General features: G+C 41.4%; 2 protein-coding genes across 2 annotated transcripts; both read left to right on the top strand.

The window, feature by feature from the left end:
* The first annotated feature begins 788 nt into the window (after positions 1-788).
* On the top strand, positions 789-5693 carry VHL (von Hippel-Lindau tumor suppressor). The gene is made up of 3 exons (XM_069865773.1): positions 789-986; positions 1715-1825; positions 3264-5693. The coding sequence occupies exons 1-3, from the start codon at positions 815-817 to the stop codon at positions 3446-3448; spliced, it is 468 nt and encodes a 155-aa protein (XP_069721874.1). The 5' UTR covers positions 789-814; the 3' UTR covers positions 3449-5693.
* Positions 5694-8590: 2897 nt separating this feature from the next.
* Positions 8591-27500, top strand: IRAK2 (interleukin 1 receptor associated kinase 2). The gene is made up of 13 exons (XM_069865422.1): positions 8591-9269; positions 10880-11059; positions 17257-17427; positions 17960-18066; positions 19484-19681; positions 20110-20174; positions 20641-20755; positions 21460-21569; positions 21953-22148; positions 22822-22884; positions 23933-24133; positions 24295-24811; positions 25192-27500. The coding sequence occupies exons 1-13, from the start codon at positions 9083-9085 to the stop codon at positions 25308-25310; spliced, it is 2229 nt and encodes a 742-aa protein (XP_069721523.1). The 5' UTR covers positions 8591-9082; the 3' UTR covers positions 25311-27500.

Consider the following 27500-nt stretch of genomic DNA (forward strand, 5'->3'; position numbering starts at 1 on the left):
GCTTGACATCAGAAAAAAGTTTTTCATGGAAAAGGTCATTGGGCACTGGCAGAGGCTGCCCAGGGAGGGGGTTGAGTCGCCTTCCCTGGTGGTGTTTATAAGACAGGTGGATGAGGTGCTGAGGGGTGTGGTTTAGTGATTGATGGGAATGGTTGGACTCGAGGACCCAGTGGGTCCTTTCCTACCTAGTGATTCTGTCACTTGGGAGAAGAGGCCAGCTCCCTCCTCTCTACAACCTCCCTTCAGGTAGTTGTAGAGAGCAATGAGGTCTCCCCTCAGCCTCCTCTTCTCCAGGCTAAACACCCCCAGCTCTCTCAGCTGTTCCTCATAAGGCCTGTTCTCCAGCCCCCTCACCAGCCTCGTTGCTCTTCTCTGGACTCACTCCAGAGCCTCAACATCCTTCTTGTGGTGAGGGGCCCAGAACTGAACACAGGATTCGAGGAGCGGTCTCCCCAGTGCCGAGTCCAGAGGGAGAAGAACCTCCCTGGACCTGCTGGTCACGCCGTTTCTGAATCAAGCCAAGATGCCATTGGCCTTCTTGGCCACCTGGGCCACTGCTGGCTCACGTTGGCTGTCAACCAACACCCCCAGGTCCTTGTCCTCCGGAGAGTTCCATAGCCGCTCCCCCCCGGAGCGCTGCACTGGGCTCGTCGCGCCTCAAGCGCAACACCCTCCATTTTCCCCAGTTAACCCCCCACTGGCCCCCGGCGCGTGCGCGAGGCGGGGCTCCGGGGGCGGGTCCCATGGAGGGCGCGTCCCCCTCCCGCGCACGCGCACGGCCGGCCCGCCGGGAGCGGGGGCGGCGGGGGCGGCGATGATGTCGGGCCCGTCCCTGCGCTCCGTCAACACCCGCGAGCTCTCCGAGGTCGTGTTCAACAACCGCACCCCGCGCTCCGTCCTCCCGGTCTGGGTGGATTTCGAAGGCGAACCCCGCGGCTACCCCACGCTGCAGCCGCGCACCGGGCGGGTCATGCGCAGCTACCGCGGTGGGAACGGGTTTGGGGATGGGGAGCGGGGGGCGGCTCGTTGGGGTCAGAGCGCGGTGCTCTCCTCTGGTTGCTTTCTACGTGCTCGAATCCTGTGTTCAGTTCTGGGCCCCTCACCACAAGAAGGATGTTGAGGCTCTGGAACGAGTCCAGAGAAGAGCAACAAAGCTGGTGAGGGGGCTGGAGAACAGGCCTTATGAGGAGCGGCTGAGAGAGCTGGGGGTGTTTAGCCTGGAGAAGAGGAGGCTGAGGGGAGACCTCATTGCTCTCTCCAACTACCTGAAGGGAGGTTGTAGAGAGGAGGGTGCTGGCCTCTTCTCCCAAGTGACAGGGGACAGGACAAGAGGGAATGGCCTCAAGCTCTGCCAGGGGAGGTTCAGGCTTGACATCAGAAAAAAAAGGCCCATCAAACTATCAGAAAGGCCCGTCAGGCACTGGAACAGGCTGCCCAGGGAGGTGGTTGATTGACCATTCCTGGAGATATTTAAAAGATGGGTAGACAAGGTGGTCAGGGACATGGTTTAGTGGCAGATAGGAATGGTTGGAGTCAATGATCCAAGAGGTCTTTTCCAACTTGGTGATTCTATGATTCTGTGATCCATAATTTTCTGGATGTAGCCCCGCTGCTCAGTTGACTCAAAACAGGAGAGCTAAGCTGGAGAGCAGCGTGGTTTCTCACAAGAAAATCACCCAATAACAACTGTTTTCCTGCCTTGTTCTCTTCCCAGGTCACCTCTGGCTGTTCCGGGACGCAGGGACAAATGATGGGCTTCTTGTCAACAAGCAGGAATTGTTTATAGCAGCTCCCAATGTGAATACAGCTGACATCACGCTGCCAGGTAAGATAGGACTGCTTATGTTGTGGGAGCTGATGGATTTTGCATTCGATCTTTTTGGGCTTCAGTGTCGGGATCCAGTAAGAAATCAAGTACTCAGATAATAAAATCTGCCTTGAAACAGGAGGAGATGGTGAGGGCTTCTAGATAGAGCGGTGACAAGAGGAAATACAATCACTAGGTTGGAAAAGATCTCTTAGATCATCGAGTCCAGCCATTTCTATCTGCTACTATAACCATGTCCTTGAGTACCTCATGTACCCATCTTTTAAGTACTTCTAGGGATGGGGACTCCACCACCTCCCTGGGCAGCCTCTGTCAGTGCCCGATGACCCTTTCTGTGAATTTTTTTTTTCCTGATATCTAGTCTGAGCCTCCCCTGGTGCAGCTTGAGGCCATTCCCTCTTGTCCTGTCCCCTGTCACCTGGGAGAAGAGGCCAGCACCCTCCTCTCTACAACCTCCTTTCAGGTAGTTGTAGAGAGCAATGAGGTCTCTTCTCAAGGCTAAACAACCCCAGCTCCCTCAGCCACTGCCCATAAGACTTGTTTTCCAACCCCTTCACCAGATTTGTTGCTCTTCTCTGGACATGCTGCAGAGCCTCAACATCTTTCTTGTGGTGAGGGGCCCAGAACCAAACACAGTATTCGAGGTACAATGGCCTCAGGCTGCGCCAGGGCAGTTTCAGGTTGGACATTAGGAAAAATATACACCAAAAGTGTTCTCAGGCACTGGTACAGCTGCCCAGCGAGGTGGTTGAGTCACCATCCCTGGCGAGATTTAAAAGACAGGTAGATTAGGTGCTTAGGGATACGTTTTAGTAGTGGACAGGTACGGTTGGGCTTGATGTGCCCAGAGGTCTTTTTCAACCTAGTGATTCTGTGGTATCAAGTACTGAAATAATAAAACCTTCCTTAAAACCGGAGGAGATGGTGAGGGTTTCTAGATGGAGGTGTGATGAGAGAAATGGCCTCAAGTTGCACCAGGGGAGGTTTAGATTGGATAGTAGGAAAATCTTCTTTACCAAAAGGATGGTGAAGCATTGGAACTGGCTGCCCAGGGAAGTGGTGGAGTCTCCTTCCCTGGAGGTGTTAAAAAAATGGGTAGCTGTTGCGCTTTGGGATATGGTTTAGTAGATGCGTTGGTGTTATGTTCATGGTTGGATTATAATCTTAAAAGTCTTTCCCAGCCTTAACAATTCTGTGATTGCATTGTGTCGATCAGAGCTATTGGCTCATTTTAAGCTTTCTCCGGTGGGGTTTGCGGGGCACCCCATGACAGGAAACAAGTTCTTTTCCTCCCTATCTAGTGTGTTGCAAATGACACTGCTGCGTGTTATGTTCTGTACTCACACACTTGGAGAAATGCTGTCTGTGTTTAAGGCAGCAGCTGACCAGAGCCTTTGTGATAAAGTTGTCTGTTTGTGTTTGGTTTTATCCTCAGTGTTCACTCTGAAAGAGAGATGTCTCCAGGTGGTTCGCAGTCTAGTCAAACCAGTGGACTACAGGAAACTGGACATTGTTCGATCGCTATATGAAGAGCTGGAAGATCATCCCGATGTTAAGAAGGATCTTCAGCGGCTTTCTCTGGAGAGAAGTAAAACATTGACTAACGAAATCTTGGAATAACACGATTGCTCACTCCAGACTTTTTAAATAGCAAACTACTGCGTTTAAGCAGGGAGAGTCACTGTGAAACAGTCCAAAAACTAATGTATGTATTTTAAGCCCTGAAACATAAACTCAGTTAAATTTTAGAAAATTTGCTATGATTCTAAGTCGGATCCAAAAGACTGACCAGCATGGGGAAGTCCACCAGGTTCCTGATGGCTAAGTTCTGCTCTCGTTATGTTTATTGCAAACTGGTGACTTTGGAGGTGTCACACAGGTGGAGCTCAGAGAAATTTTATGTGGACTGACTCAGAACACTGCATAGGGTTATAAGATCAGGTCATCTGTTTGGAGAATATGCAAACAAGTAAACTTTCATTGTATTAGTACGTAAATTACACCAAGAATTAATTTAATCCAGACTCTGCTGATTATAAGTGGCAGACCAACATCAGTTTTGCTTGAATAATTTTTTTGATGGAATTTACTCTGCCACACTTAGCCTAGATTTGCCTGTGAATCATAAAGTATGGGGCTGTTTGTGTGTTCAAGGGTTTCCACCACCACCTTCTGAGGATCTGACCTGAAACGTTATGTTGATGGAAAGATGATGTGTAAATGGTTCACGGGTTTTCTGCCTCAGCTTTGTGTTTCTAAAGCCAGGTCATCTCCGCTCTGAGGCTGACGGTTTTTTACACAGATCATATCTCGAATGCATTATTTGTCCTTCGTGATTGGATTCTTGCCTAGTTGATCTCTACATGATCCCACTTGGTCAGCCATGTAGTTCTAGTTCTAGGTCCTAGTTCTGGGACACTTTTCTCCTCTATAGCTGCTCCCCTAGATGCCTGTACAGGTATAGTGGGCAGCGTTCATAGAAGGTAGGTGCTCTGAATCTTACCTTTTCCATTGTGATATAGTAGTTCAGGTTGTAGTGGGAGGCCTTTTGAAGAGCCTGGGCCAGTCAAGCCACTAGTGTCAGGATCCTAAGGAACAGCCAGCAAACCGTATCAGCTCATAGGGGCCTCTTGCTAGATCCAGATCACAGGCAGATCCATGCTTTATTACAGGCTAGTTAAGGAGAGGGAACACTACCTAGATTCTGTTCTGCTGTACCTCAATCAGAATGTGTATTTGTGTGAATGCACACAGGTAATTCAAGGCAGCATTGCTTTTGGCAGAGCAATATATTGTTCTCCAAGTAATAGGTATTGCTGTTCAACCTTAGAAGCAGGTTGATAAGAGATTAGAACAGATTATTTCCATGGCATCCAGTTCTTTCTAGTTGCACATTCTAACAAACGCAACTGTGAAGCTGAGAATATCAATGTATTCTGTAAGTATGGAATATCTTCCATTTTTTTAGCCTTGTTTTTCTTACATATTTGAAATGTATGAATTGATCTTTGTCATAAAAATGTAAATATGTGCAAACTTTTTTACTCTTAATTCTGTTGAATAATTCACAGTGCTTGTCATTATGCTTGTATTCCTGCAATATTCCTGAAAGTCATTCTAGTTACCAGTAACAGTTACCTTTGCACTGAGTTTACAAGCTTCCAGCCCCCTGTTGCTGCTGGACTGCACTGTGGCTCACACTAAACTGTTATCACAACTTTAGGCAGTGTCTGTGCATAAGTGTAGCTATGTTACAATTTCTGCTTTTACCACCATTTGCAGGTCTCTTTCAGAGAAAAGTGAGCCTGTGCAGGACTCAGGAGCAGGCATCAGTAAATCATCCAGCTCCTGGGGAGCTCTGGGGCCAAAAGGTGCTACATTTTGCTCCTGCAGGTGGGTCCAACAGACACCTGAGAAGAATTTCTCTCCTGATGTCCATGTGATGCTCTGTGTTATGGTAAATGTGGCAGCACTGCCAGCCAATTGCAGAAAACTGGCCTGCCTGACTCTCTAGTTGTTCTTTTAATGTAGTAGGTATTGGGTCTTAGATTCAACAGATTTGTACATATCAGAAACATGCTGTATATTTCTGGTTTTCCTGGGGTCTGTGATCTCTTGCCTTGCTTGTTAAAAAAAAATTAAATTTATTCCAATAACCTATGACTTCTTGCAGTATAAAGCCAGTCGGTGATACTTTTCTAGCAGAATGTTTATGATTACTAATGGATCAGATTCTTTGGGTTCCTGAATGTTGGCAGACCAAAAAGCATATTTACATATCCATGACTTGTCATGAACAAATATACAAAACCTACTACCGCATGATCTCATTGCTCGTAGGGGTATCCTGCCGTTGCTTAACTTTTAGTTGAATTCCAAGGCAACTTAAGTCCTTAGCTAAAGAGCAGCTCTGTCCAGATAGGCAACTATTCCTTGTGGGTGCTTTGTGTTGTTCTGTGGTTCAGCCCATTTTCTAAGGGAAGTTTTCTGTCTGTTTTTTTGAATATTGACTTGAGGGTGGTTTGTTACTGTGTAGAAATGAACCAAAGGTCCACAGAGAGACTGACTGATGAGAGTACAGCCAAAGCAGGGAGTGTTGTGTTGTTTCTCAGTGACTATTCAATTCAAATTGCATAAAAATACAGAAGCAATTGTCAGGGTAGAGACTGTCCTTCAACTCTGCACTGTCCTCTGCAGTCACACAGCTACATGGTCACTCAACTTCCTTTACCTCATTGATTTGTGCTTCAAAAGTGAAACTGATCTGATTCTTTGGAAGACTCTGCATTTACCTGTAGAATCCCAAACAGAAGGTGGCATTTCCCTGGGTCTTTGAGGTATGTTAAATCTCGGGTCAGGAATTCTTAAAAGCCGGTTTCAGTTCTTTAGCATTTTGTTTAAGCTCAAATGCTGCACTTGCACAGCAGGCTGGCTGCTCTCGATCCCTCCCATTGGCAGAACAGAGGGCAGACAGGGACTTCTGGGTTCCATGAGAAGCAGCTGTCTCTAAGTTAGGCACGGTAACACCTGATTGTTAGTACCAAATAAGTTGTTTGGATCTAGCTTCGCGACTTCATACTACCGTTCTGCCAACAGTAACTGACTGCTCTTTGCACAGCCACTAAAAGTAGGAAGTACTTTATTTTTAGAATAATTAATATATAGCAAGAGGCAGTCCATGCTTGAAACTTTATACTTTCCCTAGGCAAGGTAACAAAGGAAATTCTACTTCCATTTTGCAGATCAAACCAAGTTTTCCAAAGTTATGCAAGAAGTCTGGGAGAGAAAGGGACTGAACACAAAGTCTGATGTAGAACCCTGTTCACACAGCTGCTGCCTCTATTCCTCCCACAGCTGTTTACTTGTAATGTGGATAACTTATCTTGTGATACAGGTTTTGTACCTACTTAGCTAATCTTAGTTCTGACATACCACTTAAGTGTTGACTTTCCTGTTGACAAATCATGAGATGCCGTTTGTTTGGGTTTTTTTCCATACCTCAGGTTTAAAAACATGGCAACTTCCTCTCTAAGCTGAGAAGCTCTTAAAAACATCTCTTACAAATAGCTGTCAAGGTTTTATTTTTGCAGACCACCAAGTCACGCCTGATACTATATTTGATCCTCTTGCCATAGTCTGAGAGCACTGGTTCTGTCTTGTCTCTTTAACCAACATGACTGCGATTGTGAGCACATTTGCTTAACTGGGCTAGTCGTAACAGTCAAATTATCAAATGCTGGCCAGACCCTACCATGGACTGTCTTAGTAATAACATCAGACAAGCTCTGTTTTATTTTCTTTACTTAGAGGCTTTCTAGCAAAAAAATAATTTGATTACATATTGTTTGTCATTGGAATGCAATAGCTCATAGTATTTCTCATATCATTCGGTTTTCATTCTTCGGCCAAATCAACGGTTTGAATATTTCTTCAAAGTGGAAGGCACTGACAGATGTAAGGAAGTAGCTGACATAAAAGCCTGTTCACTTAGAGTTGTTAAAGCAGGAATTTATGGTCATTAAAGAACTCCTATTGATAAAATATGTTAAAAAAGATAAACAATGAAGCCAAGTGTTAGAGGTTGGTAAACTTCTGGAGAGATGATCAACATATGCAAGAAAGTATATTTCTTATATTTGGGAGTGCTCCTTTAGGTCAGTTAAAAAAAAAAACCAAACAAACAAAAACCAGAGAAAATGCCAGCTGGCTCTAAGACAGCAACATTGGAAAAAACCGAGATTCCTAGGAGTTACTCAACGAGATTAGTAATGAGTGAAAGTTGTCATTTACTTGTGACAACTACAGTAAAAATGTGGGTAGTTTTGAGCAGTCACGGCACTGTCTCGCTGGGCAGTCACAGGGGCAGCAGTAAGTTGGGTGGGAGAGGTCAGGACCAGACTGGAAGTTCCTGCTCAGCACAAGTGCTGACTGCGGTGCAGTGGGAACATGCTGCTGCAGGAAATGGGTGGTCACAGCTGAAGGTGAAAAACACCAGAGAGATAGCAAATCATCCTGACATTCATTTAGCGTCCGAGGGCTCAAGGGGACCACACAGCAGTAGAGAGTCCTTCCTAATACCTCACTATTAGAAAGTGAAGGCTAAACAACAGGAATATATAGGATCATTCTAGTCTCCATTTGAAAAAGTAAATTTTTGTTCCCTTGTAAGACCTTTTAGTACATAAAGTTTAGTCTGAAACTGGAGCCATATGCAGTTAGATGCATTCTTCTCATTTTCCCTCATTTAGCTATGTGTCAGAGGGACAGTAAGCAGGGAAAAGGAGGGGGAAACATAAATTTAACTATTATCGTTGAAATAGTACTACTGCTAACACCACTAGGTCCCAAGGCAATCTTTCAATTGGGATAGTTTGAGTAATAATATACTTCGGATATTTTTGTTTAAGGTTTTTTTTGCTGCCTTTCAAACTTGTAGCTACATTAACATCATTGGCTAGCAACACCTGGACATGTGACCCCTCTGAAGTTTTTAACTTCTCACTACCTGCATCTGCTACCATACTATGTATTATAGTGAGTGAAATCCTATGTGCTGCAATGAGTGTAAAATCCAGGCAACAGTCAGACCGGCAACAGGTTCACTGCTCAGTATTTGCTCACTGTGTTTTTTACTGTCCTCTCTGTTGTTACATGTTTCTTGGTTCATGTGAGATCTTTGAAACTCTCTATCCCCAGTTGTACAGCACCCAACACAGCGGGAGCATGGTTTGTGTAGTTGTTGGGGGCTCGATTTAGGTTTAAACACAGGTATCTCTACCTGTGTGGGAGTGTGAACAGGGAGCTGACTGTCCTGGTGATGTGTCCAACGCCTGGGCACCGCTCCTGACCCACGCACATCTCGCTTCGTCAGCAATACCGGCTCTGCATGACACGCAGGAAAGCTTTTTTCACCTCCATCGTGTGCAACTTGTAATTTGGCAACTGGGCTGGAGCAATAAACGCTCGTGGGAAGGAAAATCTGATTTGCATTTGGGGCTGAGCGTGACGTCAAGCAGGGCAGGAAGCCGCCTGGTCCTGCCAAGAAACGTTGCCTGTGTCAGTCGTCTCTTTTCCCAGCAAAGCGCAAGTCCGGCCAGGGAGGGGACAGGCTGTCAAGGCCAGCCCCTGTGGGAAGAGGAAGCTTTTGGAGAAAATCCACCCTCTGCAGCACGCAGAGGAGGCAGAGGCTGCTGAACGTCACTGCCTGTAGCTACAGCCTGCGCCTTGGGCTCGCGCTATGCGTAGCCGCTGCTGATGGCTGCAGTGGGGCCAAAGGGCTCTCTGGAGAGGGACTGCGCCGCGATGACCCTGCGGCAGCCACCCCTGGCCACGAAGAGCAGCTCCCCCGCGGTGCTGTACGTTCACAGCATGCCCGCCTGGGTGCTGGAGGATTTCTGCCGGAAGATGGACTGCCTGAGCGACTACGACTGGATGCGATTTGGTGAGAGGGGGATGGCGGGGCAGGCAGCAGGGCTGGCGATGCCCATGGCAATGGAACACGCGAAGTGGCAGCGCGTTTTGGACGTGTGGCCGAAGGGCGTGAAGGTCAGGCAAGGGACTCGGCTGTCCCCATGCAGGGCCTCCAGCTGAGCTGTTCCCCAGCGCTCAGAAAAACACATCCTCTCAACGGGGAATTCCCGTGCACCAATCTGTTTTCAGGATCAAGCAAAATGTCTGATAACAGGTGGAATTCCAGATTTCCATGTTCCCTTGGCTTCTCCCAGGCAGCCGTGCTCCTTCCCCTTGCTCTCTGCTTCTGCTTTCACACTTCCCTCTGTTCACATTTTATCTTCTACTTGCTTGCTTGTTTTCACAACATCCCTTACATGTGCTTAACTGTTCTTTTTTTTTCTTTCTTCCTTCACTTCACATGTATTCCATCATACTTACAGCCCCTATCTTCCTGGGTCCTGGCCACGTCCAGTTAATAAGTACAGAAAATGTAATTCCTGAGGTTTTTGTTCTTTTTTCTGTATCCCAGTCTAAGCAATTCTAACCTGAATATTTTCTTTTTTGGTCTACCTTCCTTTGTATAATGTGATTTACTTTCATTCAAGACTTCATGAACTCTGCCTGCTGAGTAAGCTCTCACCGCAGTTAAAGTTGCTGACATACTGTGGAATCTCTGCTGTCTTCAGATAGATCTATCTGTCTGATGTCCTTATAAAGTCAGCTGAGGTGTCAACTTTGGAATCTTTGTCCTTCAGACTACGCTAGAAGCACATCAGGTGCTGCTCAGCTGAGAGGGCCTGAGTCAAAACAGGCACCTCAGTGGGTATCTCCACCAGCCCCTGGAGAACACAAATGAGCAGGGCTGAATTTACACAAAATCCCAGGATGGGATGACAATGTAAGCATGTATCACAAACCGCTGTTTCAGTGCTGTGCGTCCTGGCTTCTCTCCCTGGACCCTCTGCCCTAAGGCTCTGGGCAGGTGCATCGGATTTAGCAGGAGCCAAAGAAAGGGAGGTGGATTGTACATTGATGAGCAAGCTGAGATGAGTACAGAGAGGTAACCAGCGTAGAGTGCACATCTAGAAAGCAGGGCAGATTATGTAAGTTTAGCCTTAGTATGGTGTTTCCTGTTCTTAAAAATAGCTACATTCCACCCATAGGTTTATCTGACTGTAGCTAACACCCAGATGATTCAGTTACTCTCTGATTTACCATAATATTGGTGCTTATTCATGTCAACAAGAGTGCAGTTTCACTGCTGGCTTATGTTACCTACTGTTGGAGAATCACACAAGGAGTTTATTCTGAGTATGAAGGAAGATTATGGGGGAAATATGCTGAAAGGTGTGACTGGGTTTTGGTTTTGGGTCTCTGACTGAACAGCTTTTTTTCCAGAATAGTCAAAGGAATTAAAAGTAATATCCTGCTTTACAAACTGCATTTTCTTCATGTCAAAATAGCTAATTTATTGTGATCCTTCTTTTTAAAACCATGGAAATGAAAAAGCAAAGTATTTTTCATACCTTAGCTTTCCCTGCTTTCACTTGCTTGGTTTTTTTTCTAATTTTTAAGCAAATATCTGTTGTCTCCCACTAGCCTCCTACGTGATAACTGATCAAACAGAGCTACGGAAAATCAAGTGCATGGAGAAGACGGGGATCAGCATAACAAGAGAGCTCATGTGGTGGTGGGGAGTGAGGCTGGCGACAGTGCAGCAGCTCCTGGACCTGCTGCAAGGACTGCAGCTCTACCGAGCGGCACAAGTCATTCTGGACTGTGAGTAGCTGCTGTTTCCTCCCACAGGGAGTCTGCTGCTTCTCAGAGCACGCAGTCCCAATCTAGTAATTCTTGCTTGCTGTCTGAAGAAAGTTTTTGCTGGGAGTCTTATGCTCAAATTCTCAAATTCTCCACTGATTCTGATGTTCCACTCTCTCAAATAAAATTTGTGGTGGTAAAGGAAGAGGTGACATGGAGGAGGATTCACTGGTCCCTCTAATTCATCATCCTACCTTTATAGTGGCGATCTTATGAGCTTTGAGAGGTGCCAAAGAGAGTTTGGCTGTTCTCTGAGCCAGGGCTGGTACTTTGATGCATCAGACAGGGTTTCAAAACGGCTTAATTTTGGATTTTTTAATTTTTCATACATTCTTGTTTAGCCATAAAATTTTGTTCTATACTCTAGTTGTCAACAAACTGATACTTGAAAACCATATAATCCATATTTCCTATGCAGCCTGTTTTCCTGCACTGTAAGAAAGAGATTATGAAAAGGAGATTTATTGCCTAGCTACATAGCTATTTCTTTACCCCACTTCATATTTTCTCTATTCCTGTCATATGTTCTTCTTGATCCCTCCATAAATTAAGAAACTGGAGTCTTTTCTAACTCTTTGCATGTAATTCTTTTCACATATCCCCAGTTTGCTCTATTTCAGTTTTATCTTTTTTTGAGCTAGGATGATTAGCGTTTGAACTCAGTGTACCTAGTTAAGGAAAACCATTGCATTTTAGGAATTACAACACTTTTAAATATCATTTTCCTTACTATTTTTCTCCATTGAAAATTATGTTTAAATTGCAGCTATCCATTTCTGTAAGCCAAATTGTCCCTTAATCCAGTTTTAACACCAAATTGTTCGAACCCTGGATAACATACTGACTTTCTGCATTGGGTTCCCCCAAAAGTCGACTTGACCGCTTTTGCCTTTTCACACACAGTCCCACCCAAAACCTGCTTTCTGGAAACCAGATGTTTGTATGAATTTTGCCAGTTTTCCACAGAGAATTACTAGAAAGAAAAATTACAGATTTTTATGTGGCCAGAAATGCTTAGGGAAGTACTATCCAGGTGCATGTGGGAGGCACTCAAAGCTTATAAGAGCGTGCACTTCCTCTGATGGAAAATATGTGAGAGCACCATCTGATTTTTCAGTCTGTGTCAGGGCAACTGCCAGCAGCAGGGATGGTCTAGAGTTGTGTGGTGAGCGGCTGTTGCGAAACAGCCGCCTGCCTCCCCAGGGCAGGGCTCACAGCAGTCAGAAGTGCAGCTGGCATTTGCTGCACAGCAGCTAGAGGCGTTTCTTACAGAAAGTCCAATATGGCATCACGGGTTTCTTGCCACAGCATTTCTTCATGTAGGAGTATTGTTTTCATAGAATCATAGAATAACCAGGTTGGAAGAAACCCACCGGGTCATCGAGTCCAACCATTCCTATCAAACACTAAACCATGCCCCTTAGCACCTCGTCCACCCGTGCCTTAAACACCTCCAGGGAAGGTGACTCAACCACCTCCCTGGGCATCCTGTTCCAGTGCCCAATGACCCTTTCTGTGAAAAATTTTTTCCTAATGTCCAGCCTAAACCTCCCCTGGCGGAGCTTGAGGCCATTCCCTCTTGTCCTGTCCCCTGTCACTTGGGAGAAGAGGCCAGCACCTTCCTCTCTACAACCTCCCTTCAGGTAGTTGTAGAGAGCAATGAGGTCTCCCCTCAGCCTCCCCTTCTCCAGGCTAAACACCCCCAGCTCTCTCAGCCGCTCCTCATAAGACCTGCTCTCCAGCCCCTTCACCAGCTTTGTTGCTCTTCTCTGGACTCGCTCCAGAGCCTCAACATCCTTCTTGTGGTGAGGGGCCCAGAACTGAACACAGGATTCGAGGAACGGTCTCACCAGTGCCGAGTACAGAGGGAGAATAACCTCCCTGGACCTGCTGGCCACACCGTTTCTGATACAAGCCAAGATGCCATTGGCCTTCTTGGCCACCTGGGCCACTGCTGGTTCACGTTCAGTTGGCATGACTCTTAACCTTCATTTTGGTATGGCAGAAAAAAAGTCTCTAACAATGGTATTCTGAATTTCTGTTTTCTTTCTTTTTTAAAAAAATATGAAGTGCTACAGCATAAGTAGCCTTCAAATTAATTCTTAGTACACCAAACACAATAACCACAGACCATAATGAGGGCATTGCTCAGTTAAATTAACTGATTTTGGTATCGCTCATATGCAGCCTTTTGATTTGGCAGATCCACTTTCTGCCTGAATTCAGTCACGGTATTCAGTTTAGGAGGCCACAACAATTCTTAATCCTCATTCCTCAGCAAAGCAAAACAAACTGCAGGAAAGAGAACTCAAGCCTGTTATAATTTGCTTATCGGTAATCCGGTTGTTAAGTTAGTCACAATGATTGTCACTTGGAGGGTTCAGTTCGAGTGGACAGGATTGAAAACAAAACCTTACTTTTTTCTGGTTGTTTGGGTTTTTTTTTAATCTATATATTGAACTAATCTGATCTAGATATCACCAATGCAATAAACCTGGCTCCCTCATAATGGTGTTTTTATGGATAGTCTGGAGTAGAGGGTTGTTTCTATGATGTGATGACACCTCTGCTCTGTGCCTTTTTAACATAGTATTTAACATAGTTGATTCCAAGTCTGCAAAGAGAGTTTCTGGGTGCTCTTAATCTAACACAGTATAACCTTAAACTCTAATTAGCTACAGTCCTCGCCTTCTTTCCCTGCCAGAGTGCATTTTGGGATCCAGCTTTTGTTTACAGCTGGCTTATTTCAGCATATTTTTCTATGGAGTTTATTGGTATTTCAGTAATCTCACTTTATACCTTGTGATTTAATAAAAAACACCCTGCATTCTCCTCCTGAGAAACATAAAACCTGAAATTGAAAAATTACTATTTTGTAATAAAGATGTTTTTACTATTGCATAGTAGTACCAATAATTTTCAACATAACCTTACCTGTCATGGAAAAGGCAGGTTTTGTTCTGTTAGGTGTGATGCCTTTTCTTTCCCACATGGGCTAATTTTGCTACTTTTACAAAAGCTGACTTCAAAGGCCTTTAGAAAAACTGCTTGGTGTAACAACTGAGATGCTGCTGCTTTTATCTCAAGGAAGAGGATTTTCTCATGTCATTCAGGCTTTTAAAACAAGGCCATGAGTAGATTTCAAACTGAGATTAGTTCAGCATATTGCAGTGGCGAATCAATCCACGAGAAGTTTCGTGTATTTAACTTCGGAGAGGTGTTGCTTGCAAACCACAACATTGTTGGGTTCAAGCTGATGTACAGCACATTCAGTAAACTGCCCCCCTGGAAACTCAGAAGCTGCACAGTGAATCTCTGATCATTAGGGCTGGTCCTGTGTGAAAAAGCCAGGATATGGCACTGGATTGTACCCTGAGAGGCAGCATTTTAAAGCCCCTGATAAGATTGCTTACACAAGAACTAAGTAAGACTTGTCTCTGATGATGTAAAATGCAAAGAATCAGGCTTCCAATCCAAGAGCGACTTCCAGCAACATCGCCATTAAAAATAAAGATACAACACAGACAAAAATAATCATCCTCACTGCACAAAAACCTTCATCACCTTTCTGTTTGTCTGACTGATTTGCTTTTAAGTGGTGTGTCAGTATCGCTGTAGCTTGTGCCTTATGCACCTGACTTTAGTGTCTGGTACCTGCTTTCTCTTATGCTTCTGTGTTTTAGCCTTTTTTTTTTGAGCATTCTCAAAAACATTTCTGAGACTTTTCAGACTTCACTTGCCACAGGCTGCAAAACCTGAGGGTTATCCCCTGTTAAAAATAAAAACAAATCAATTTCCTCCAGGCTGGAGGAATATATATTAATTTAATTGGCAAGAAGTCTGGATTATTTTGGTGTTCTGATATGTGGAAGTAGTTGATTTTTTTTCTGCAATTAACTCAACACGGGCATTCCGCTATGTGCTCATTCATAAGCAGAAGTGATTTCTAGGAGGATGTTTTTAGGTTTAGGCAAATCTTTGAGGTCTTTGTCCTCAATTTCTGCTTTTTTTGTCTATATCTGAATATACTTACTCAGGTGAGTAAGGCTTATTTTCCCTTTGGGCAGATATGAAGGATACATTGCTTGTTCTCCTGGGCACCTTAGAAAACTAAGAGGTCCTTACATCACCATAATTCTATTCATTCTGACTTAAAGGAATCAGACACAACACAAAAGTAGACATTTGGCTGGCAGCTTACTTCCAGGAGATTTCTACCTCCCTTCAACAATTTCCTGCACTACTCTAGTCCTACTTCTGGATGTCCATAATAATAATTATTATTATTTTCTTATGTCAGTTTTTTAGTTTCGGTGATGACCTGTTTCTGTGATGCACAGGAAGTTGCAAAATTCATGAAAAACCCTGAAAATGTAGGTTGAATGAGGGAAGTGATTCTAATTTTAGAGTCTGCTAGGTTAAAGTCCGGGGGGGGAAAGCCAACAGCTGCAGAATACAGTCTCTGTTGGTTTTGATGAAAGGCCTGCTGAGTGTTTGATAGTTAATTTCAAAAACCTGTAAAATTTGGGATTTCATGGTGTTCTGACACAGTAATATAAACATACTTGATTTGTCTCAGTTTTAGTTTAAAAACCTAGTTCCATTCAAACCTGCATTCATAGGTGACATTGAAGAAAATGGGTACAAACCCCAAACAGAGGTCAAAGGAAAAAACTTGCCTGACATGAACATACTCATTTCTGCCATTATTTTCATATACTTTTACTCTTCAAACTTTAGTGCACTGGAACTGTCGTGGCTTGTCTTCTCCTAAACCGTTCTACTGAATTTTGGTGTGTTACAAGATGCACAAATTATAAATGAAACGTAGCACTTCCTGCTTGTTTCAGATACTCTCAGTGCTTTGTTTGTCCAAAAAACCCCAATGAGCATGAAGCTTTCATCTGATTTCAAATGCAAACAGAGCCCTTCGGCTCCTGATTCTGAGGTCACCATCATGCTTAAGATCCAAAGCTGATAAAAAAGTGTGGCAAAACCCCCTTGTATTAGTACTTCTGCTTTTTTCTTTCGTATCAAAATAAAAAATAAATTTTTATTTTTAAGAAAAGGCTAAATGTTCTGCTGATAAAAGGCGCCAGGTAGAAGTTAAAGTTTAGAACTAAAACCAGGAAAATGTTGTTATCGGGCAGTAGAAAGCCTTTGTGCCATCCCTTGTGCACGCTGGGTGTTTCTAAGCTCCTTTACAACCTTCGTTTTAAATGTACTCGTGGATAAGAATTCATTTGCTTCTTCAGGAGATTTTGACAGTGTATCACAGTATCTTGATTTCTTTTTACTTCATTTTTTTTCCCATCCTAACTGTAGCCTAATCTAATTTTAACAATTCCCTCGAAGATGTACACACTCTTCAAGTCCCTGGACAGTGAAAGCATTTTTGTATTTCTTTTAATCAGACTTCACATCACTTTTCCAGGCCTGATTCTGATATCCTGCCATTGTGTAAACAACATAGGGTGTTTTAGAGCTGTAGTGAATCAATAATTCAGCCTTTAATTTTTCCTTATATAGCATTAAATCTTGACCTTTGATCATATTTATGTTTTCCCTCAATTGTCTACAGTTTGTTCCTTTCTGTTCATAAGTAAAATTATGATTCTGTATTGCAAACAGTTCTAGATAAAGTGTTTTCTGGGGAAGAGCATGATCATGACATTAAAACTGCACAAAATAGTCCTCAAATACTTAACTGACTAAAACCAGTACAATTCTTTCAAACTTCCTCTCAGTTCCTTGACAGTTAACAAAGAAATAGATGCCTTCTTTAGGCTGGAGATATTTATGATTTGAGATCATTGGCTGAAGGATATTGTATTGAAAATGATGAAATAAATATACTGTTACTGCTAAAATTCCTTACTGTAACAGACTACGTATCTCTTGTATAGTCATCACTGGTATTTGTTTGAAGCTATCACTTCTTACTAATTTTCAGTAGTAGTTAATGTCATGAATATGTTCAGATTTAAAATACCAATAGTATTCCAGCAGTTTAATAATGAACTGCTTCAATGTTCATTTTAATGTCTGTGTTAATTTACAGTCTGTTTCCCTGATTAGGATTATTTCCTGATAACTGATTTGAGTCAGACTGTACTTTCCCTGGTAATCTTCATTTTTCCTTTCTTCTCTCTTTGAAGGGACATCAGCCTCTAATATTACCAGCTCTGAAAAAGAACTGCTGGTAGAGCCACCTAAACAGGAGAATATATCTTTAACTCCCACAGAAAACAAAAAGAGAGAAAGAGAAAATGAGATAAGTCTGCTGCCATTACCAGACTCTTCACATTCAGGAGTATCACCAGCAGATAGTAAGTGAATTAACAGCCTCCTGTTCCTCTTTCCTATAGCTCCCTGGGCTTAGAGGGATGCCGGCTGTATCTGTCCTGTGGGATCTCAAGAAGTTTCCCAGGTCTCTGTGAACACCCTGGTCCTGTTCTGGCTCTATACTAAGACTAGATCAGTGCGTACATTTCCTGCCCCATGTCCGTCTCTCCGTGCAAAATAAATCTAGGCCAGAAGAGAGCCGTGCACGCCCCAGCAGGCCCTTCTGCTTGGGGAAGGGAGGGAGCAGCACCACTACAATACACCCTGACCAACCACATAGACATAAGAAGCTCTATTTCCCCAAGCCAGGACTAGAGAGACCTGCACAGTCATCTTGCAAAGAGGAACCAGGAAAATAGATCCCCATCTTCACACAGTATTTCACATTTTGACAGCTTGTCATGGATTATCCCTTGTTAGGAAATTCAACAAAATGCCCCAGGCCTTCATAATTGGTCACAGGCTGTTGTATTACATAAATAATGTGTATTTCCAGTGGTGTTGTTTCCATTTCAGGTGCTGTTTCAGAAGGAGCCTTGTATTCTCTCCCTTTTCCACCACCTCCCCCAAGAGACCTTTTGAAATCTTTGCAGTCAAATCCTCCTGTCTCATCAAGTGTAAAGGTAAATTCCTTTAGTACTTACTGATTGTAACAATTAAAATTGTTTCTATGACATTGTGTGTCAAATAAAGTTTATCCCTCTACTTGTATAAAATACAGATCTAGTAAGAAAGTGAAGCTTAATTACAGTTTGTTTGGACTGAATGTAATACTAATGCTTTAGTTAGATTACTTACGGTTTGTATCACCTTTTTTGCCACTAAAGGGGAACCTAGCAGTTTTGCCTGCTACATAGCTCAGCATGCTCACAAATAGCAATTACTTTTGAAGGAATTTCCAGTATAGGTTTCACAGAGGACTTAACATTTCTGGTGTGATCATATGACAGTGCAATATGCACCACTGACTGATCAGAATAATACACTTAGTTTAGGCTAGTTTTATACTTAAAATGTGGTTTCTGCTCAAAACTGGGCTTAAGCATCAAAGTTAAGTCAGGTTGCACAGAGCCTTGTGTAGCTGGTGATTGAAAATCTCCAAGACTGGAGGTTCCATCACCTCTCTGAACTGAGGTTCCAGTTCTTAACCATCTCATTGTGAAAAGTTTTTCTCATGTTCCTAATGCTTTCCATACACAGTCTCCTATTCCTTCCTCCATATAGCTCTCTTGTCTTTAAAGTTGTCTAGCTAGATCTGTCCTGTGAGTTCTCAGTGTGTTTCCCAGATCCATGTGTATACTCTCGTCCCATAATGGTTCTATGTTACTCTGTTTTCTTTGGCTTGTTTTGTTTGATTTTTTTTTTAAAAAGAAGATTGTGTTTTAAGACTTTAAACTCTTCCAAACTCTTGAACTCTGATTTGAGAGTGACAGAAGAGAAGATTGCTACAAAGGTTGCAGTAGTTTCAGAGTTTCTTGAGAAGGAGTTAATGCTTTGTTTTCTCAAGTCTGTAGCACATTAAGGTTGTGAAAGCTGTATGATTAGGCTACAGTGGAACTCTGATGATTTGCCAGACTGGAAGCAACAAATTGTTGTGCAACTGATGCCAGATGCATCAGAAGTAGATGAGAAGTTGTTACCTCAACAGAATACGTTATGAGGGACCCTACTTTCTGATCCCATTATTTCTTAATATATGTCCTAGTCATAGATTTTTATTTTTTTTTTTGTAACTTAAACTAACGTAACTTCAAATAAGTATGTGGACTTTTAAACAAAACTAAATATTTTCTGGGAAAGGTGGAAATGCAGATTGGTAACTGTTTTCAAGTCTCTTCTACTGTGCAAAATTTTTGCATGAGCAAAACACATCAAGACAGGCATTACAAAGGAAAAACCCTATTTGCACAATACTTTACTCAGCTTCTTTGAACAATCACAGTGATTGCTTAAATGGTGGGAAAGAAAATATGAAACCTCAAAGAGGAAAAAGCATGTGAATTTACGTGAGATAAATTTGTTTCTTCTACAAATGTGTAGCCTTGCAGCTCTTCTGCTCCTCAGCAGGAGACAATGATGACTGATCTCCCCAGTGGGAGTCTTTTGTGGACCCAGAGGGAAGTTACTAACGCCACAGGTGGTTTCAGTGACAAGAGCAGAATTTGTGAAGGTACTTTTGCAGAGGTCTACAAAGGTCAGAGGAACAACATAGCGTATGTCATCAAAAGACTGAAAGAGGTAAGTACTCCAACTTCTCTTTTTCTTTGAGTATGTTATTGTATCTCCTGAATATTAGCAGTTGTTGTTTAATATTGCAAGGGCAGGGAACCAGAATGGCTGCACAAGAGGAGAGGTAAAAAGGGAATTATGTAAAGTAAGTCAACTGAGATTCAGTGAACATATGAGAGATGCTTTGCTCCTGTGAAGAGTTTTGTTAACTCTGTCCATGTGAATAGCCTGCCATTTAGCTGCCTGCATCAATGATTGGATCAGAGGTATCTTGACACTGTTTTTTTTCTAATTTTCAATTAATTTTTACCTTGGACACAAAGTTGCCATCAGTGATACTTGCTTATTTTCTGAAGTAGCCTATCATCTAGAGACTAAAAGATCTGTACAACACCTTAATAATTATTGACCTTGCATTGCATGTTTTCATTTTTCAGATGGAATGCACAAGCCCAGATTCCACACAAAGATTCTTTCATACAGAAGTACAGATTTGCTTTCGGTGAGCGGTTGGCTTTCAAATGCAGCATGTGCATGTCCCACACGTGGCCTGTTGCCCGTGTGTTTAGTTTAAGACTGATGTGTCTGTCTCCAAGGTACTGTTCTGGGGACAAGGGGGTGATGCACTGCCTTTGCAGGAGTCTTGGGGAAACAGCATGCCTCCTAGAGGTCCTACAGGTCCCTGTTGAGCAAATACAGCTGCTCTGCCAGTCCTTGGGATGGTGGAGAAGCTGTGCCTTCTAGAGCTTTGTATCCCTCCTACCTGCTCAGAACTGGGCTGTGCTGTAGTGATCTCTCTCTTTGCTGCTAGGTGTTACCTGCAATCCTACACAGGGCCATTCTGTGCTTCCAGCTGCAGCACACAATTCCCGGTTGTCTTGGGTTTAGGAATTTATTACAGCTCAGGAATGTATTTCAGTGTGTTGCGCTTATTTCACTTGCAAATCATTGTTGATCTGTGCTTACAGGTGTTGTCACGTCAACATTTTGCAGCTGCTGGGTTTCTCAGTAGAAACTGGATTGCACTGTCTGATATATCCATACCTGCCTAATGGATCACTACAAAACAAACTTCAGTGTCAAGTAAGCAAACAATCTGGGTCTATTATCTATTTGTGATTACAAGTCCTGTCCTGTTATTTTATGCAAAGTGATTGTATCTCTTTGACTTCCTAGGAACACACAAAAAAAAGTGCCCAAATATCTTAACTGAAAGTACTGGAAGGGTTGTGTCTCTTTTGCAGATTTTCTGTTGCAAAGCATATTAGAACAACAGGAAGTTTTTACTGTCCAGCCTTCAGATTTTTAAAATAATAATTAATCCACAAAACATGTCTACTCATATTGTAATATTTTAGTGGATTTGGGAATATCCTCCTGTAGAATCCATCATCATATTCAGTAGTATAAGGTGCTATGAAGTTTTACAAGGGCTTAAAAGGCAACAGTAGAGATATTCACAGCTACTAAAAAAGCAGAGGAGATCTTAGGGCAGAGAAACATCAGAAAATTAATACAGCAAAACCAGCAATGTGCCTCAAGAATGACCAGTACTTGATGCTTTGGATAAGCGTGATCCTGCTGTATCTTTATCTCAACTTGTCCTATGGCAGGTGAAATGTGCAGCACGGTACATAAGAATATTCCTTGGCCTAGAAATCATCAGGTTCTGCCTTGGACAAAACTTTTGGTTTAGGTCAGCGGGAGTTTTTGGTCTTCAAAACTACCAATGTCTTACAGTTTTTTATTCTCTAAAATACCACTTTTTTTTCCACACTTCCTTGCAGGATGGTTCTGCTCCACTGACCTGGGAGATGCGAATTAGCATTTCTATAGGACTCCTCAGAGCTGTAGAGTATTTACATAACTCTGGAATCCTTCATGGGAATATCAAAAGGTATGGGGTTTGCCTTATCAGCACTTCCGTGGTCACCTCTCAATTCTAGACTTTCTTTAACAATAACAGCTGAAAGCTTATGCCATTTGAAGCACATCTGCAATATCCTTCTGCTGTCTTTTGTTCTGTAGGGTGTTTACTGGTTTATGTTTAGTCTGTCTCTCTTTTATAAAAGATGAAAGTATATTATTTTGAAGTAATTTTTGGAAGGCTTGTTCTTCTCCCTCTCCCTTTCTATGATTCTTTATCCTTTCATTCACACACAGCAGGCCAAATGCAGAAAATTTTCAACACTTAACTTTAAAAGTGTAAAACTTTAATTCTTCACCTCAAGTTAAAGCTATAACTTGACCAATATTGTTATTTGTCTTTCTTTATCACAGTTCAAATGTCTTGTTGGATGAAAACTTTACACCAAAGCTTGGACATTCAGGTCTGCGATTGTATTCTGTTGATAAAAAATCGGAATATGCTGTTATGAAAACCAAAGTCCTGCAAGCTTCTCTTACTTATTTGCCAGAAGATTTTGTCAGGCATGGGCGATTAACAGAAAAAGTTGATATATTTGGCTGTGGTGTGGTATGTTGCCTTTTTTCCATGTGCTGTTACATTCTTTGGTGCTTCTATGCAGGAAATTGGGTATAAAAGCATGTGCCTCATATCATTGTTTTGCTGGCAATTTCATATTATAATTGCTGTTGAAATCCTAGTTTAAATTCTGTTCGCGCTCCAAATATACTTCAGGCTGTGGTAAAATGAGGTGAATCTTTTGGAAAACAGAAACAAAATCATTTCTTATTGCAAAAAATTGCTATTGGTGATGTTTTTAAAAAGAAGTAACAGAAAGACTGCAGTTAGGTTCTCAGAATGGTTGCAGATTTGCCACATGAACTGCTATAAACATAATCTGTTAATTTGGAATTCCAACTAAAATAATCTACAGCCTATGATGTCACCTGTCTTCAAGTGTCCCCATTTAAATAGGAAGTTACTCTGTTCAATGTGATTTCTTACCTAGATTTAGAAATACTTTCTTTTCATCGTTTGTTTCAACTATAAAATTTGGACTTGCTCTGGAGGTAGATGTAAAGCATCACAAAGGTTGCTCACATCTGGTATTATTATGCCATCTGAAGTAAAAATATAATTTCAAAATGCTCTGGCAGTTCAATATTTCTTCAGCTGCAAAACTAATTTTTAAAATAAAATTAATTCTGAACAAATTGTTTTACCTTTCAAATATACTTTCTAGGTCTTAGCAGAAATACTGACAGGGATTAAGGCACTGGATGAAGAAAGGCACCCTATTTATCTGGTAAGGAAAAGCAGGTATAATTAATACCAATAGAAGTGAATAATGTTGCTGTCATTAAACAAATTCTCATTTTATATAAATTCAGTTTATTTGCAGTCTGCTGTACACATCCTAAAGAAGGGGTGTTTAAAACCCATATCCTGATTCCATTAACGTCAGTAGCCTACCTGCCTTTAGAGATGAGTAGAATATATATTCCCATTTCACATATCATACTCATGAGTACTGTCCTGATTATACTAGAAGATACTCCAGAATAATTGTTGTTTAAATCTATGTTTGTTTAAGAGCCAAGGCTTTGTGCTGAAATACTACTGCATGATTTTTATATGCCAGGAAGAGGTGTTATGAGCCAAATCGAATGGGGTAACCTGGGTAGGCGGTAATTGCAGTTGTTCATCGTCATGTTTATCAAGCATTTATGTATTGCATTACTGTCTGGAATTTACATCCTGGCCAATTTGCCCGAGCTGTGATTAGAACTATGCAAACTGCTTTCACAAGTAACCAGAACTGGCCAGGCTCACTGAATGCCATTAGCACCATCCTCACGAGAACAGACTCCACCTCTATTCCTTCTGCAGGGTATGCTCCTTCTGATTTGCTATCTTGTAGAAGCTTTGAAGGGAAAATGAATTTAGTGTTTCCAAGTAATTCAGAAATGTTCAAACGGATTCAGAAAATAAAGGATCCTACGTTTCAGATTTCTTTAATAAATGTTTGAAAAGCCTTGTGCAAGAATGCTGCTTTATTCGGTGTCATTATTTTTCATTCCTATAAGTGGGCATAAGCCTCAAAGAACTGAATCTGCTTTAGTGAACTTGACATTAGACATGTGCAGCAAAAAACTTTGGCCTTTTCTCTCCCGTGAAAACAAACATTTCTGTCAGTTGCATGAATGGGAATGCTTGAAGCTTTTTAGGTTTGTAAACCAGCCATTAAGAAGCAATAACAACAGAGATATAGCAAGACATTCTCAGTGATTCAGATAGAAGTAAATGTTTGTATTAATTTTACCTTCACTAATGTATCTCTTTCCTTTGAACAGAAAGATATGATTGCTGATGAAATTCAAATGGCAAAAGAAAGCTCGTACTCCAAAGTACAAAAAATCGAGAAGATAGCTGCCAAGGAAATATGCTGTAAATATCTAGACAGGAAAGCAGGACAGTTGCTGGAAGAGGTTGCTATTGATTTTGCCTCAGCCATCTGCCTTTGTTTGAGAAAGAAGAATTCTAATATAGCAGAGGTAATATTTTAAATACATGACTTGAATTTGGTCTTCTTGACAGAAAGATCTAAAGCTACAGTAATCACGCCTTATTTATGAGGAATGTTGGCATAGGAGAATTATATGTAAGCAGGACTATAGGAATTATTCTGCATTCACAGATTTTGTTGTTAAAACAGGTGCTTGAAATTATGGAAATGGCTGAAAACAAGTTAAGAGAGCATTACCTCTGTGGAAGCAGCATTTCTGGGTTCTCTATGAACACTCCAGAAGAAACTGATGATGAGACAACTGGTCTCAGCATGGATGTGCCTTCTGTGGGGGAGAATAAAGAGGACAGCATGCAGCCAGCGATCCTGACAAGTGCCAATCCATGCGCACCTTTGATAGGAGTTGTGTCACCTGACACTTACTGTGGACAAATGTCAAGGGTCCCCTGTGAATCAGATGAATCAACCAGTTTTATGTGGAATCCTTCAGAAAGATCTACAGATGAGCTACCTGCCGACACTTGTAACAAGTCAGAAAATACGTCAGCCTCTGATTACGGGATTAAGCAGGTAAAGCCAGCAAATGGACTCCAGGAAAGAAATGCGGCATGCGCCAAAAGCGATGACGTCTTGGAAAGAGTGTCTTCTGCACAGAGCACCTTTCAACAAAGAAATGCAGACCTGGAGCCTTCCTGTTCTTCACGAGGTAAATCCAGATAAACCTGAAGGGTGCACACAGAACGTTCAAAAGCATATGATCTTCGAGCTGTTTTGGCAAAACTGCCCATGATTATTGTGATAACCTAAGTCTTTGTAAAAGTGCTCTAGTACTATAATAGTGGGGACAATTTACTCTTTTGTTCAGAATTGCTTAGGTTCTTCTTCCCACCTCTAAACACATTTCAGTAAATCTTTTACCCTTGATTATGATTTAACTATTAAATATACAATATGTTTGCTGATTTTCTATCAGATTTTTTCCCTAAGCTAGTTTTACTTTCTTTTCTTAATTTAAAATTATCTTCTATTCCTTAGACAATAGATGGATATTTTTTTCTTCAATATTTGGATTTTTTTGTTTTTCAGCATTAGCCAGAGAGACATCTTGGAACATAAAGATAAATGATCAGAAAAAGAAGCTCATGGAAAATATTCTGCTGTATGAAGAAAACAAGCTAAATAGTTCTGAACTTTTCGAATCATAAATCATACGGATTTATTAGCAGTGGCCAGCTCAGTGGAAGAAATAAGGACTTTCTCTTCATTACAAAGATGGAAAAAAGTGTACCTTTCATGTGAGGTTATGTAGCAGATTTGGATCAAAACATTAGCTCTGACTGAAGAAAACAAAAGTGATGACATTTAGAAGAAATAGAAGATATCTGTTCTAAAGTGGATTAAGGCACAATCCATCTGTAAACAGATACGCCTTCTTCCTTTTCATTTGCAATGTAAAAAGATACGGCAAACACAAACAATTGTCAAAGTAATTTGTTATCTTTTTTGCAGTGTATTTCAGAAAGCATCTACATATAATGTACATCTTGTTAAAAAACACAGTCCTAGAAGTTAGAGGGGAAGCACTGATCAACAGTTCTCAGTACCCTTGTTATCCCACTGTGTATAAGCAGAAAGAAATCTTCGGAGAGATTGGAGTAGGTTTCAGATTTCATATGAATCTGTCCTATTCCATATAATCTTAGTCCATGTTCTCAAAAACACTGTATTACCAGATAATATTACCAGGGGAATATTCATGCAAGTTCTCAGATGTATTCTACACAGCTCAGTCTCAATTTGGACTGTGCTGAACGTAGCTGTAAGTAAATAATTTAAGCCACATCAGCCTACGTGATGAGCTGCTTAGCTACGTATATACATATGACACGATTTGAAGTCTAACTTTGTGTTTCACTGTTGGGAGCGCTAAGACAGTGTTTAATACTTCAGAAGAGTATTTTTAGAAGATATTTTTTTAATAGGAATCCTTTATGTCTTGTTAAGGTTTCTCATTGTTTCACATGGTAACTTATATGTTTGGGATTAGGGACAAGATTTAAAAAGATTTATAAGTCACTTGAAATTTGATTTGTTATATTTATTTTGGCAATAGGTTAAAGAATGGGTGAGAGAAGAGCTGTAAGTGGACCTGTTTGTGGTGCCATGCTCACCGTGTATTCACAGAGAGGAGCCCTTTTGCATAGCTCTTGGCTTTCCCTGCATTAGCAGCCTCGAGGTCAGTCTCAGTGATCACACTTAAAAGAAAAAAGTAGAAACTTATATGCTGTCATATTTATCAAGTGAAAGCCCCCTTAAGAAGTTGACACTTTTATTATTATGATTATTTATTATTTGTAGCACTGTTAGTACATTCCACTGTTGTGCAGTCTAAGAAATACAGGTTTCTTAAAACAAAAAGAACTATCAGAACACGCAGCTCAGCTTACAGACAAGTGGCTGCTGTTCCATAGCGTAGCCCATAGGGCCTGATGTACAGAAATTCACAATGGAGTTTAGGGAATATTAAAAAAAAAAAAAAAAAAAGAAAAGAAAATGTTTATATGTTGTTATTTTCATTGGAGTTGTGTGATGGTATAGTTCTCCTAGCTTTACATGAGGGTCCCTGAGCAAGGCCTCGTATCTTGTACGTTTGCACAATACCTAGTTCATTGTAGGTACCATTATGAGCAAATAAATATATTTTAACTAAAGACCTGAGTATTAGAATTGTCTACACATTTATCAATTTGATTTTTACACTAAAAACTGTTAAAATTTCCTAATTATAAGTGCCTTGGATACTGTATATATATTTGCCAGTGTCAATTTTTCTATCTAGCAGAATCAAACCAAGAAAACATTAATGATGGAATAAGAAATACTGAGTATATTCAGATTGGTCAATAAAATTGCTTAATTCTAGATGAGAATTAATTTAGACACTTAATGGTGCTGAAAATTTAATATTCATTGTTTTTCATGGGTATATTTTGGGACATTCATGATAAAGAGCTCTGATCTCCTCCAGGAAGAAATGCGCATGGACACATCCTGGAGCTAAATGGAAAACTTAAGTTTTTTAAATTGAGGAACATAATTTAGACACAATTTTCTTTCATAAAAATTCTTTAAAGGTTTTGTTCTCCTGCAGTCACAAGATTAAATTGTTATATTTTGCCTTCCTTCATGTTAGTTTCAAAATATTCTGAGGTGGTGTATGTGGTCTTGTAGAGTTACGTGAGTATGTGATGTGACATATATAAGACACTGCATAGTCTAACCAGTCTGTTACATGACTTGGCTGTTCAGTATAATGTGTATTTTAATCTCAACTTGGCAAATTTATACATTACCCTTTACTAATCCCTTTGTGAATAAAAAACTGGTAAACCCTT

Source organism: Phaenicophaeus curvirostris, chromosome 11 (assembly GCF_032191515.1).
Source record: "Phaenicophaeus curvirostris isolate KB17595 chromosome 11, BPBGC_Pcur_1.0, whole genome shotgun sequence".
Classification (NCBI taxonomy): Eukaryota; Metazoa; Chordata; class Aves; order Cuculiformes; family Cuculidae; genus Phaenicophaeus; species Phaenicophaeus curvirostris.

Excerpts from the sequence above, each read along its gene's own strand:
- VHL (XM_069865773.1), top strand. The coding sequence starts at position 815 with ATGATGTCGGGCCCGTCCCTGCGCTCCGTCAACACCCGCGAGCTCTCC. Across the intron at positions 987-1,714 it reads GGTCATGCGCAGCTACCGCG|GTCACCTCTGGCTGTTCCGG; the intron begins GTGGGAACGGGT and ends TTCTCTTCCCAG. Across the intron at positions 1,826-3,263 it reads AGCTGACATCACGCTGCCAG|TGTTCACTCTGAAAGAGAGA; the intron begins GTAAGATAGGAC and ends TTTTATCCTCAG.
- IRAK2 (XM_069865422.1), top strand. The coding sequence starts at position 9,083 with ATGGCTGCAGTGGGGCCAAAGGGCTCTCTGGAGAGGGACTGCGCCGCG. Across the intron at positions 9,270-10,879 it reads CTACGACTGGATGCGATTTG|CCTCCTACGTGATAACTGAT; the intron begins GTGAGAGGGGGA and ends GTCTCCCACTAG. Across the intron at positions 20,756-21,459 it reads AAAACAAACTTCAGTGTCAA|GATGGTTCTGCTCCACTGAC; the intron begins GTAAGCAAACAA and ends ACTTCCTTGCAG.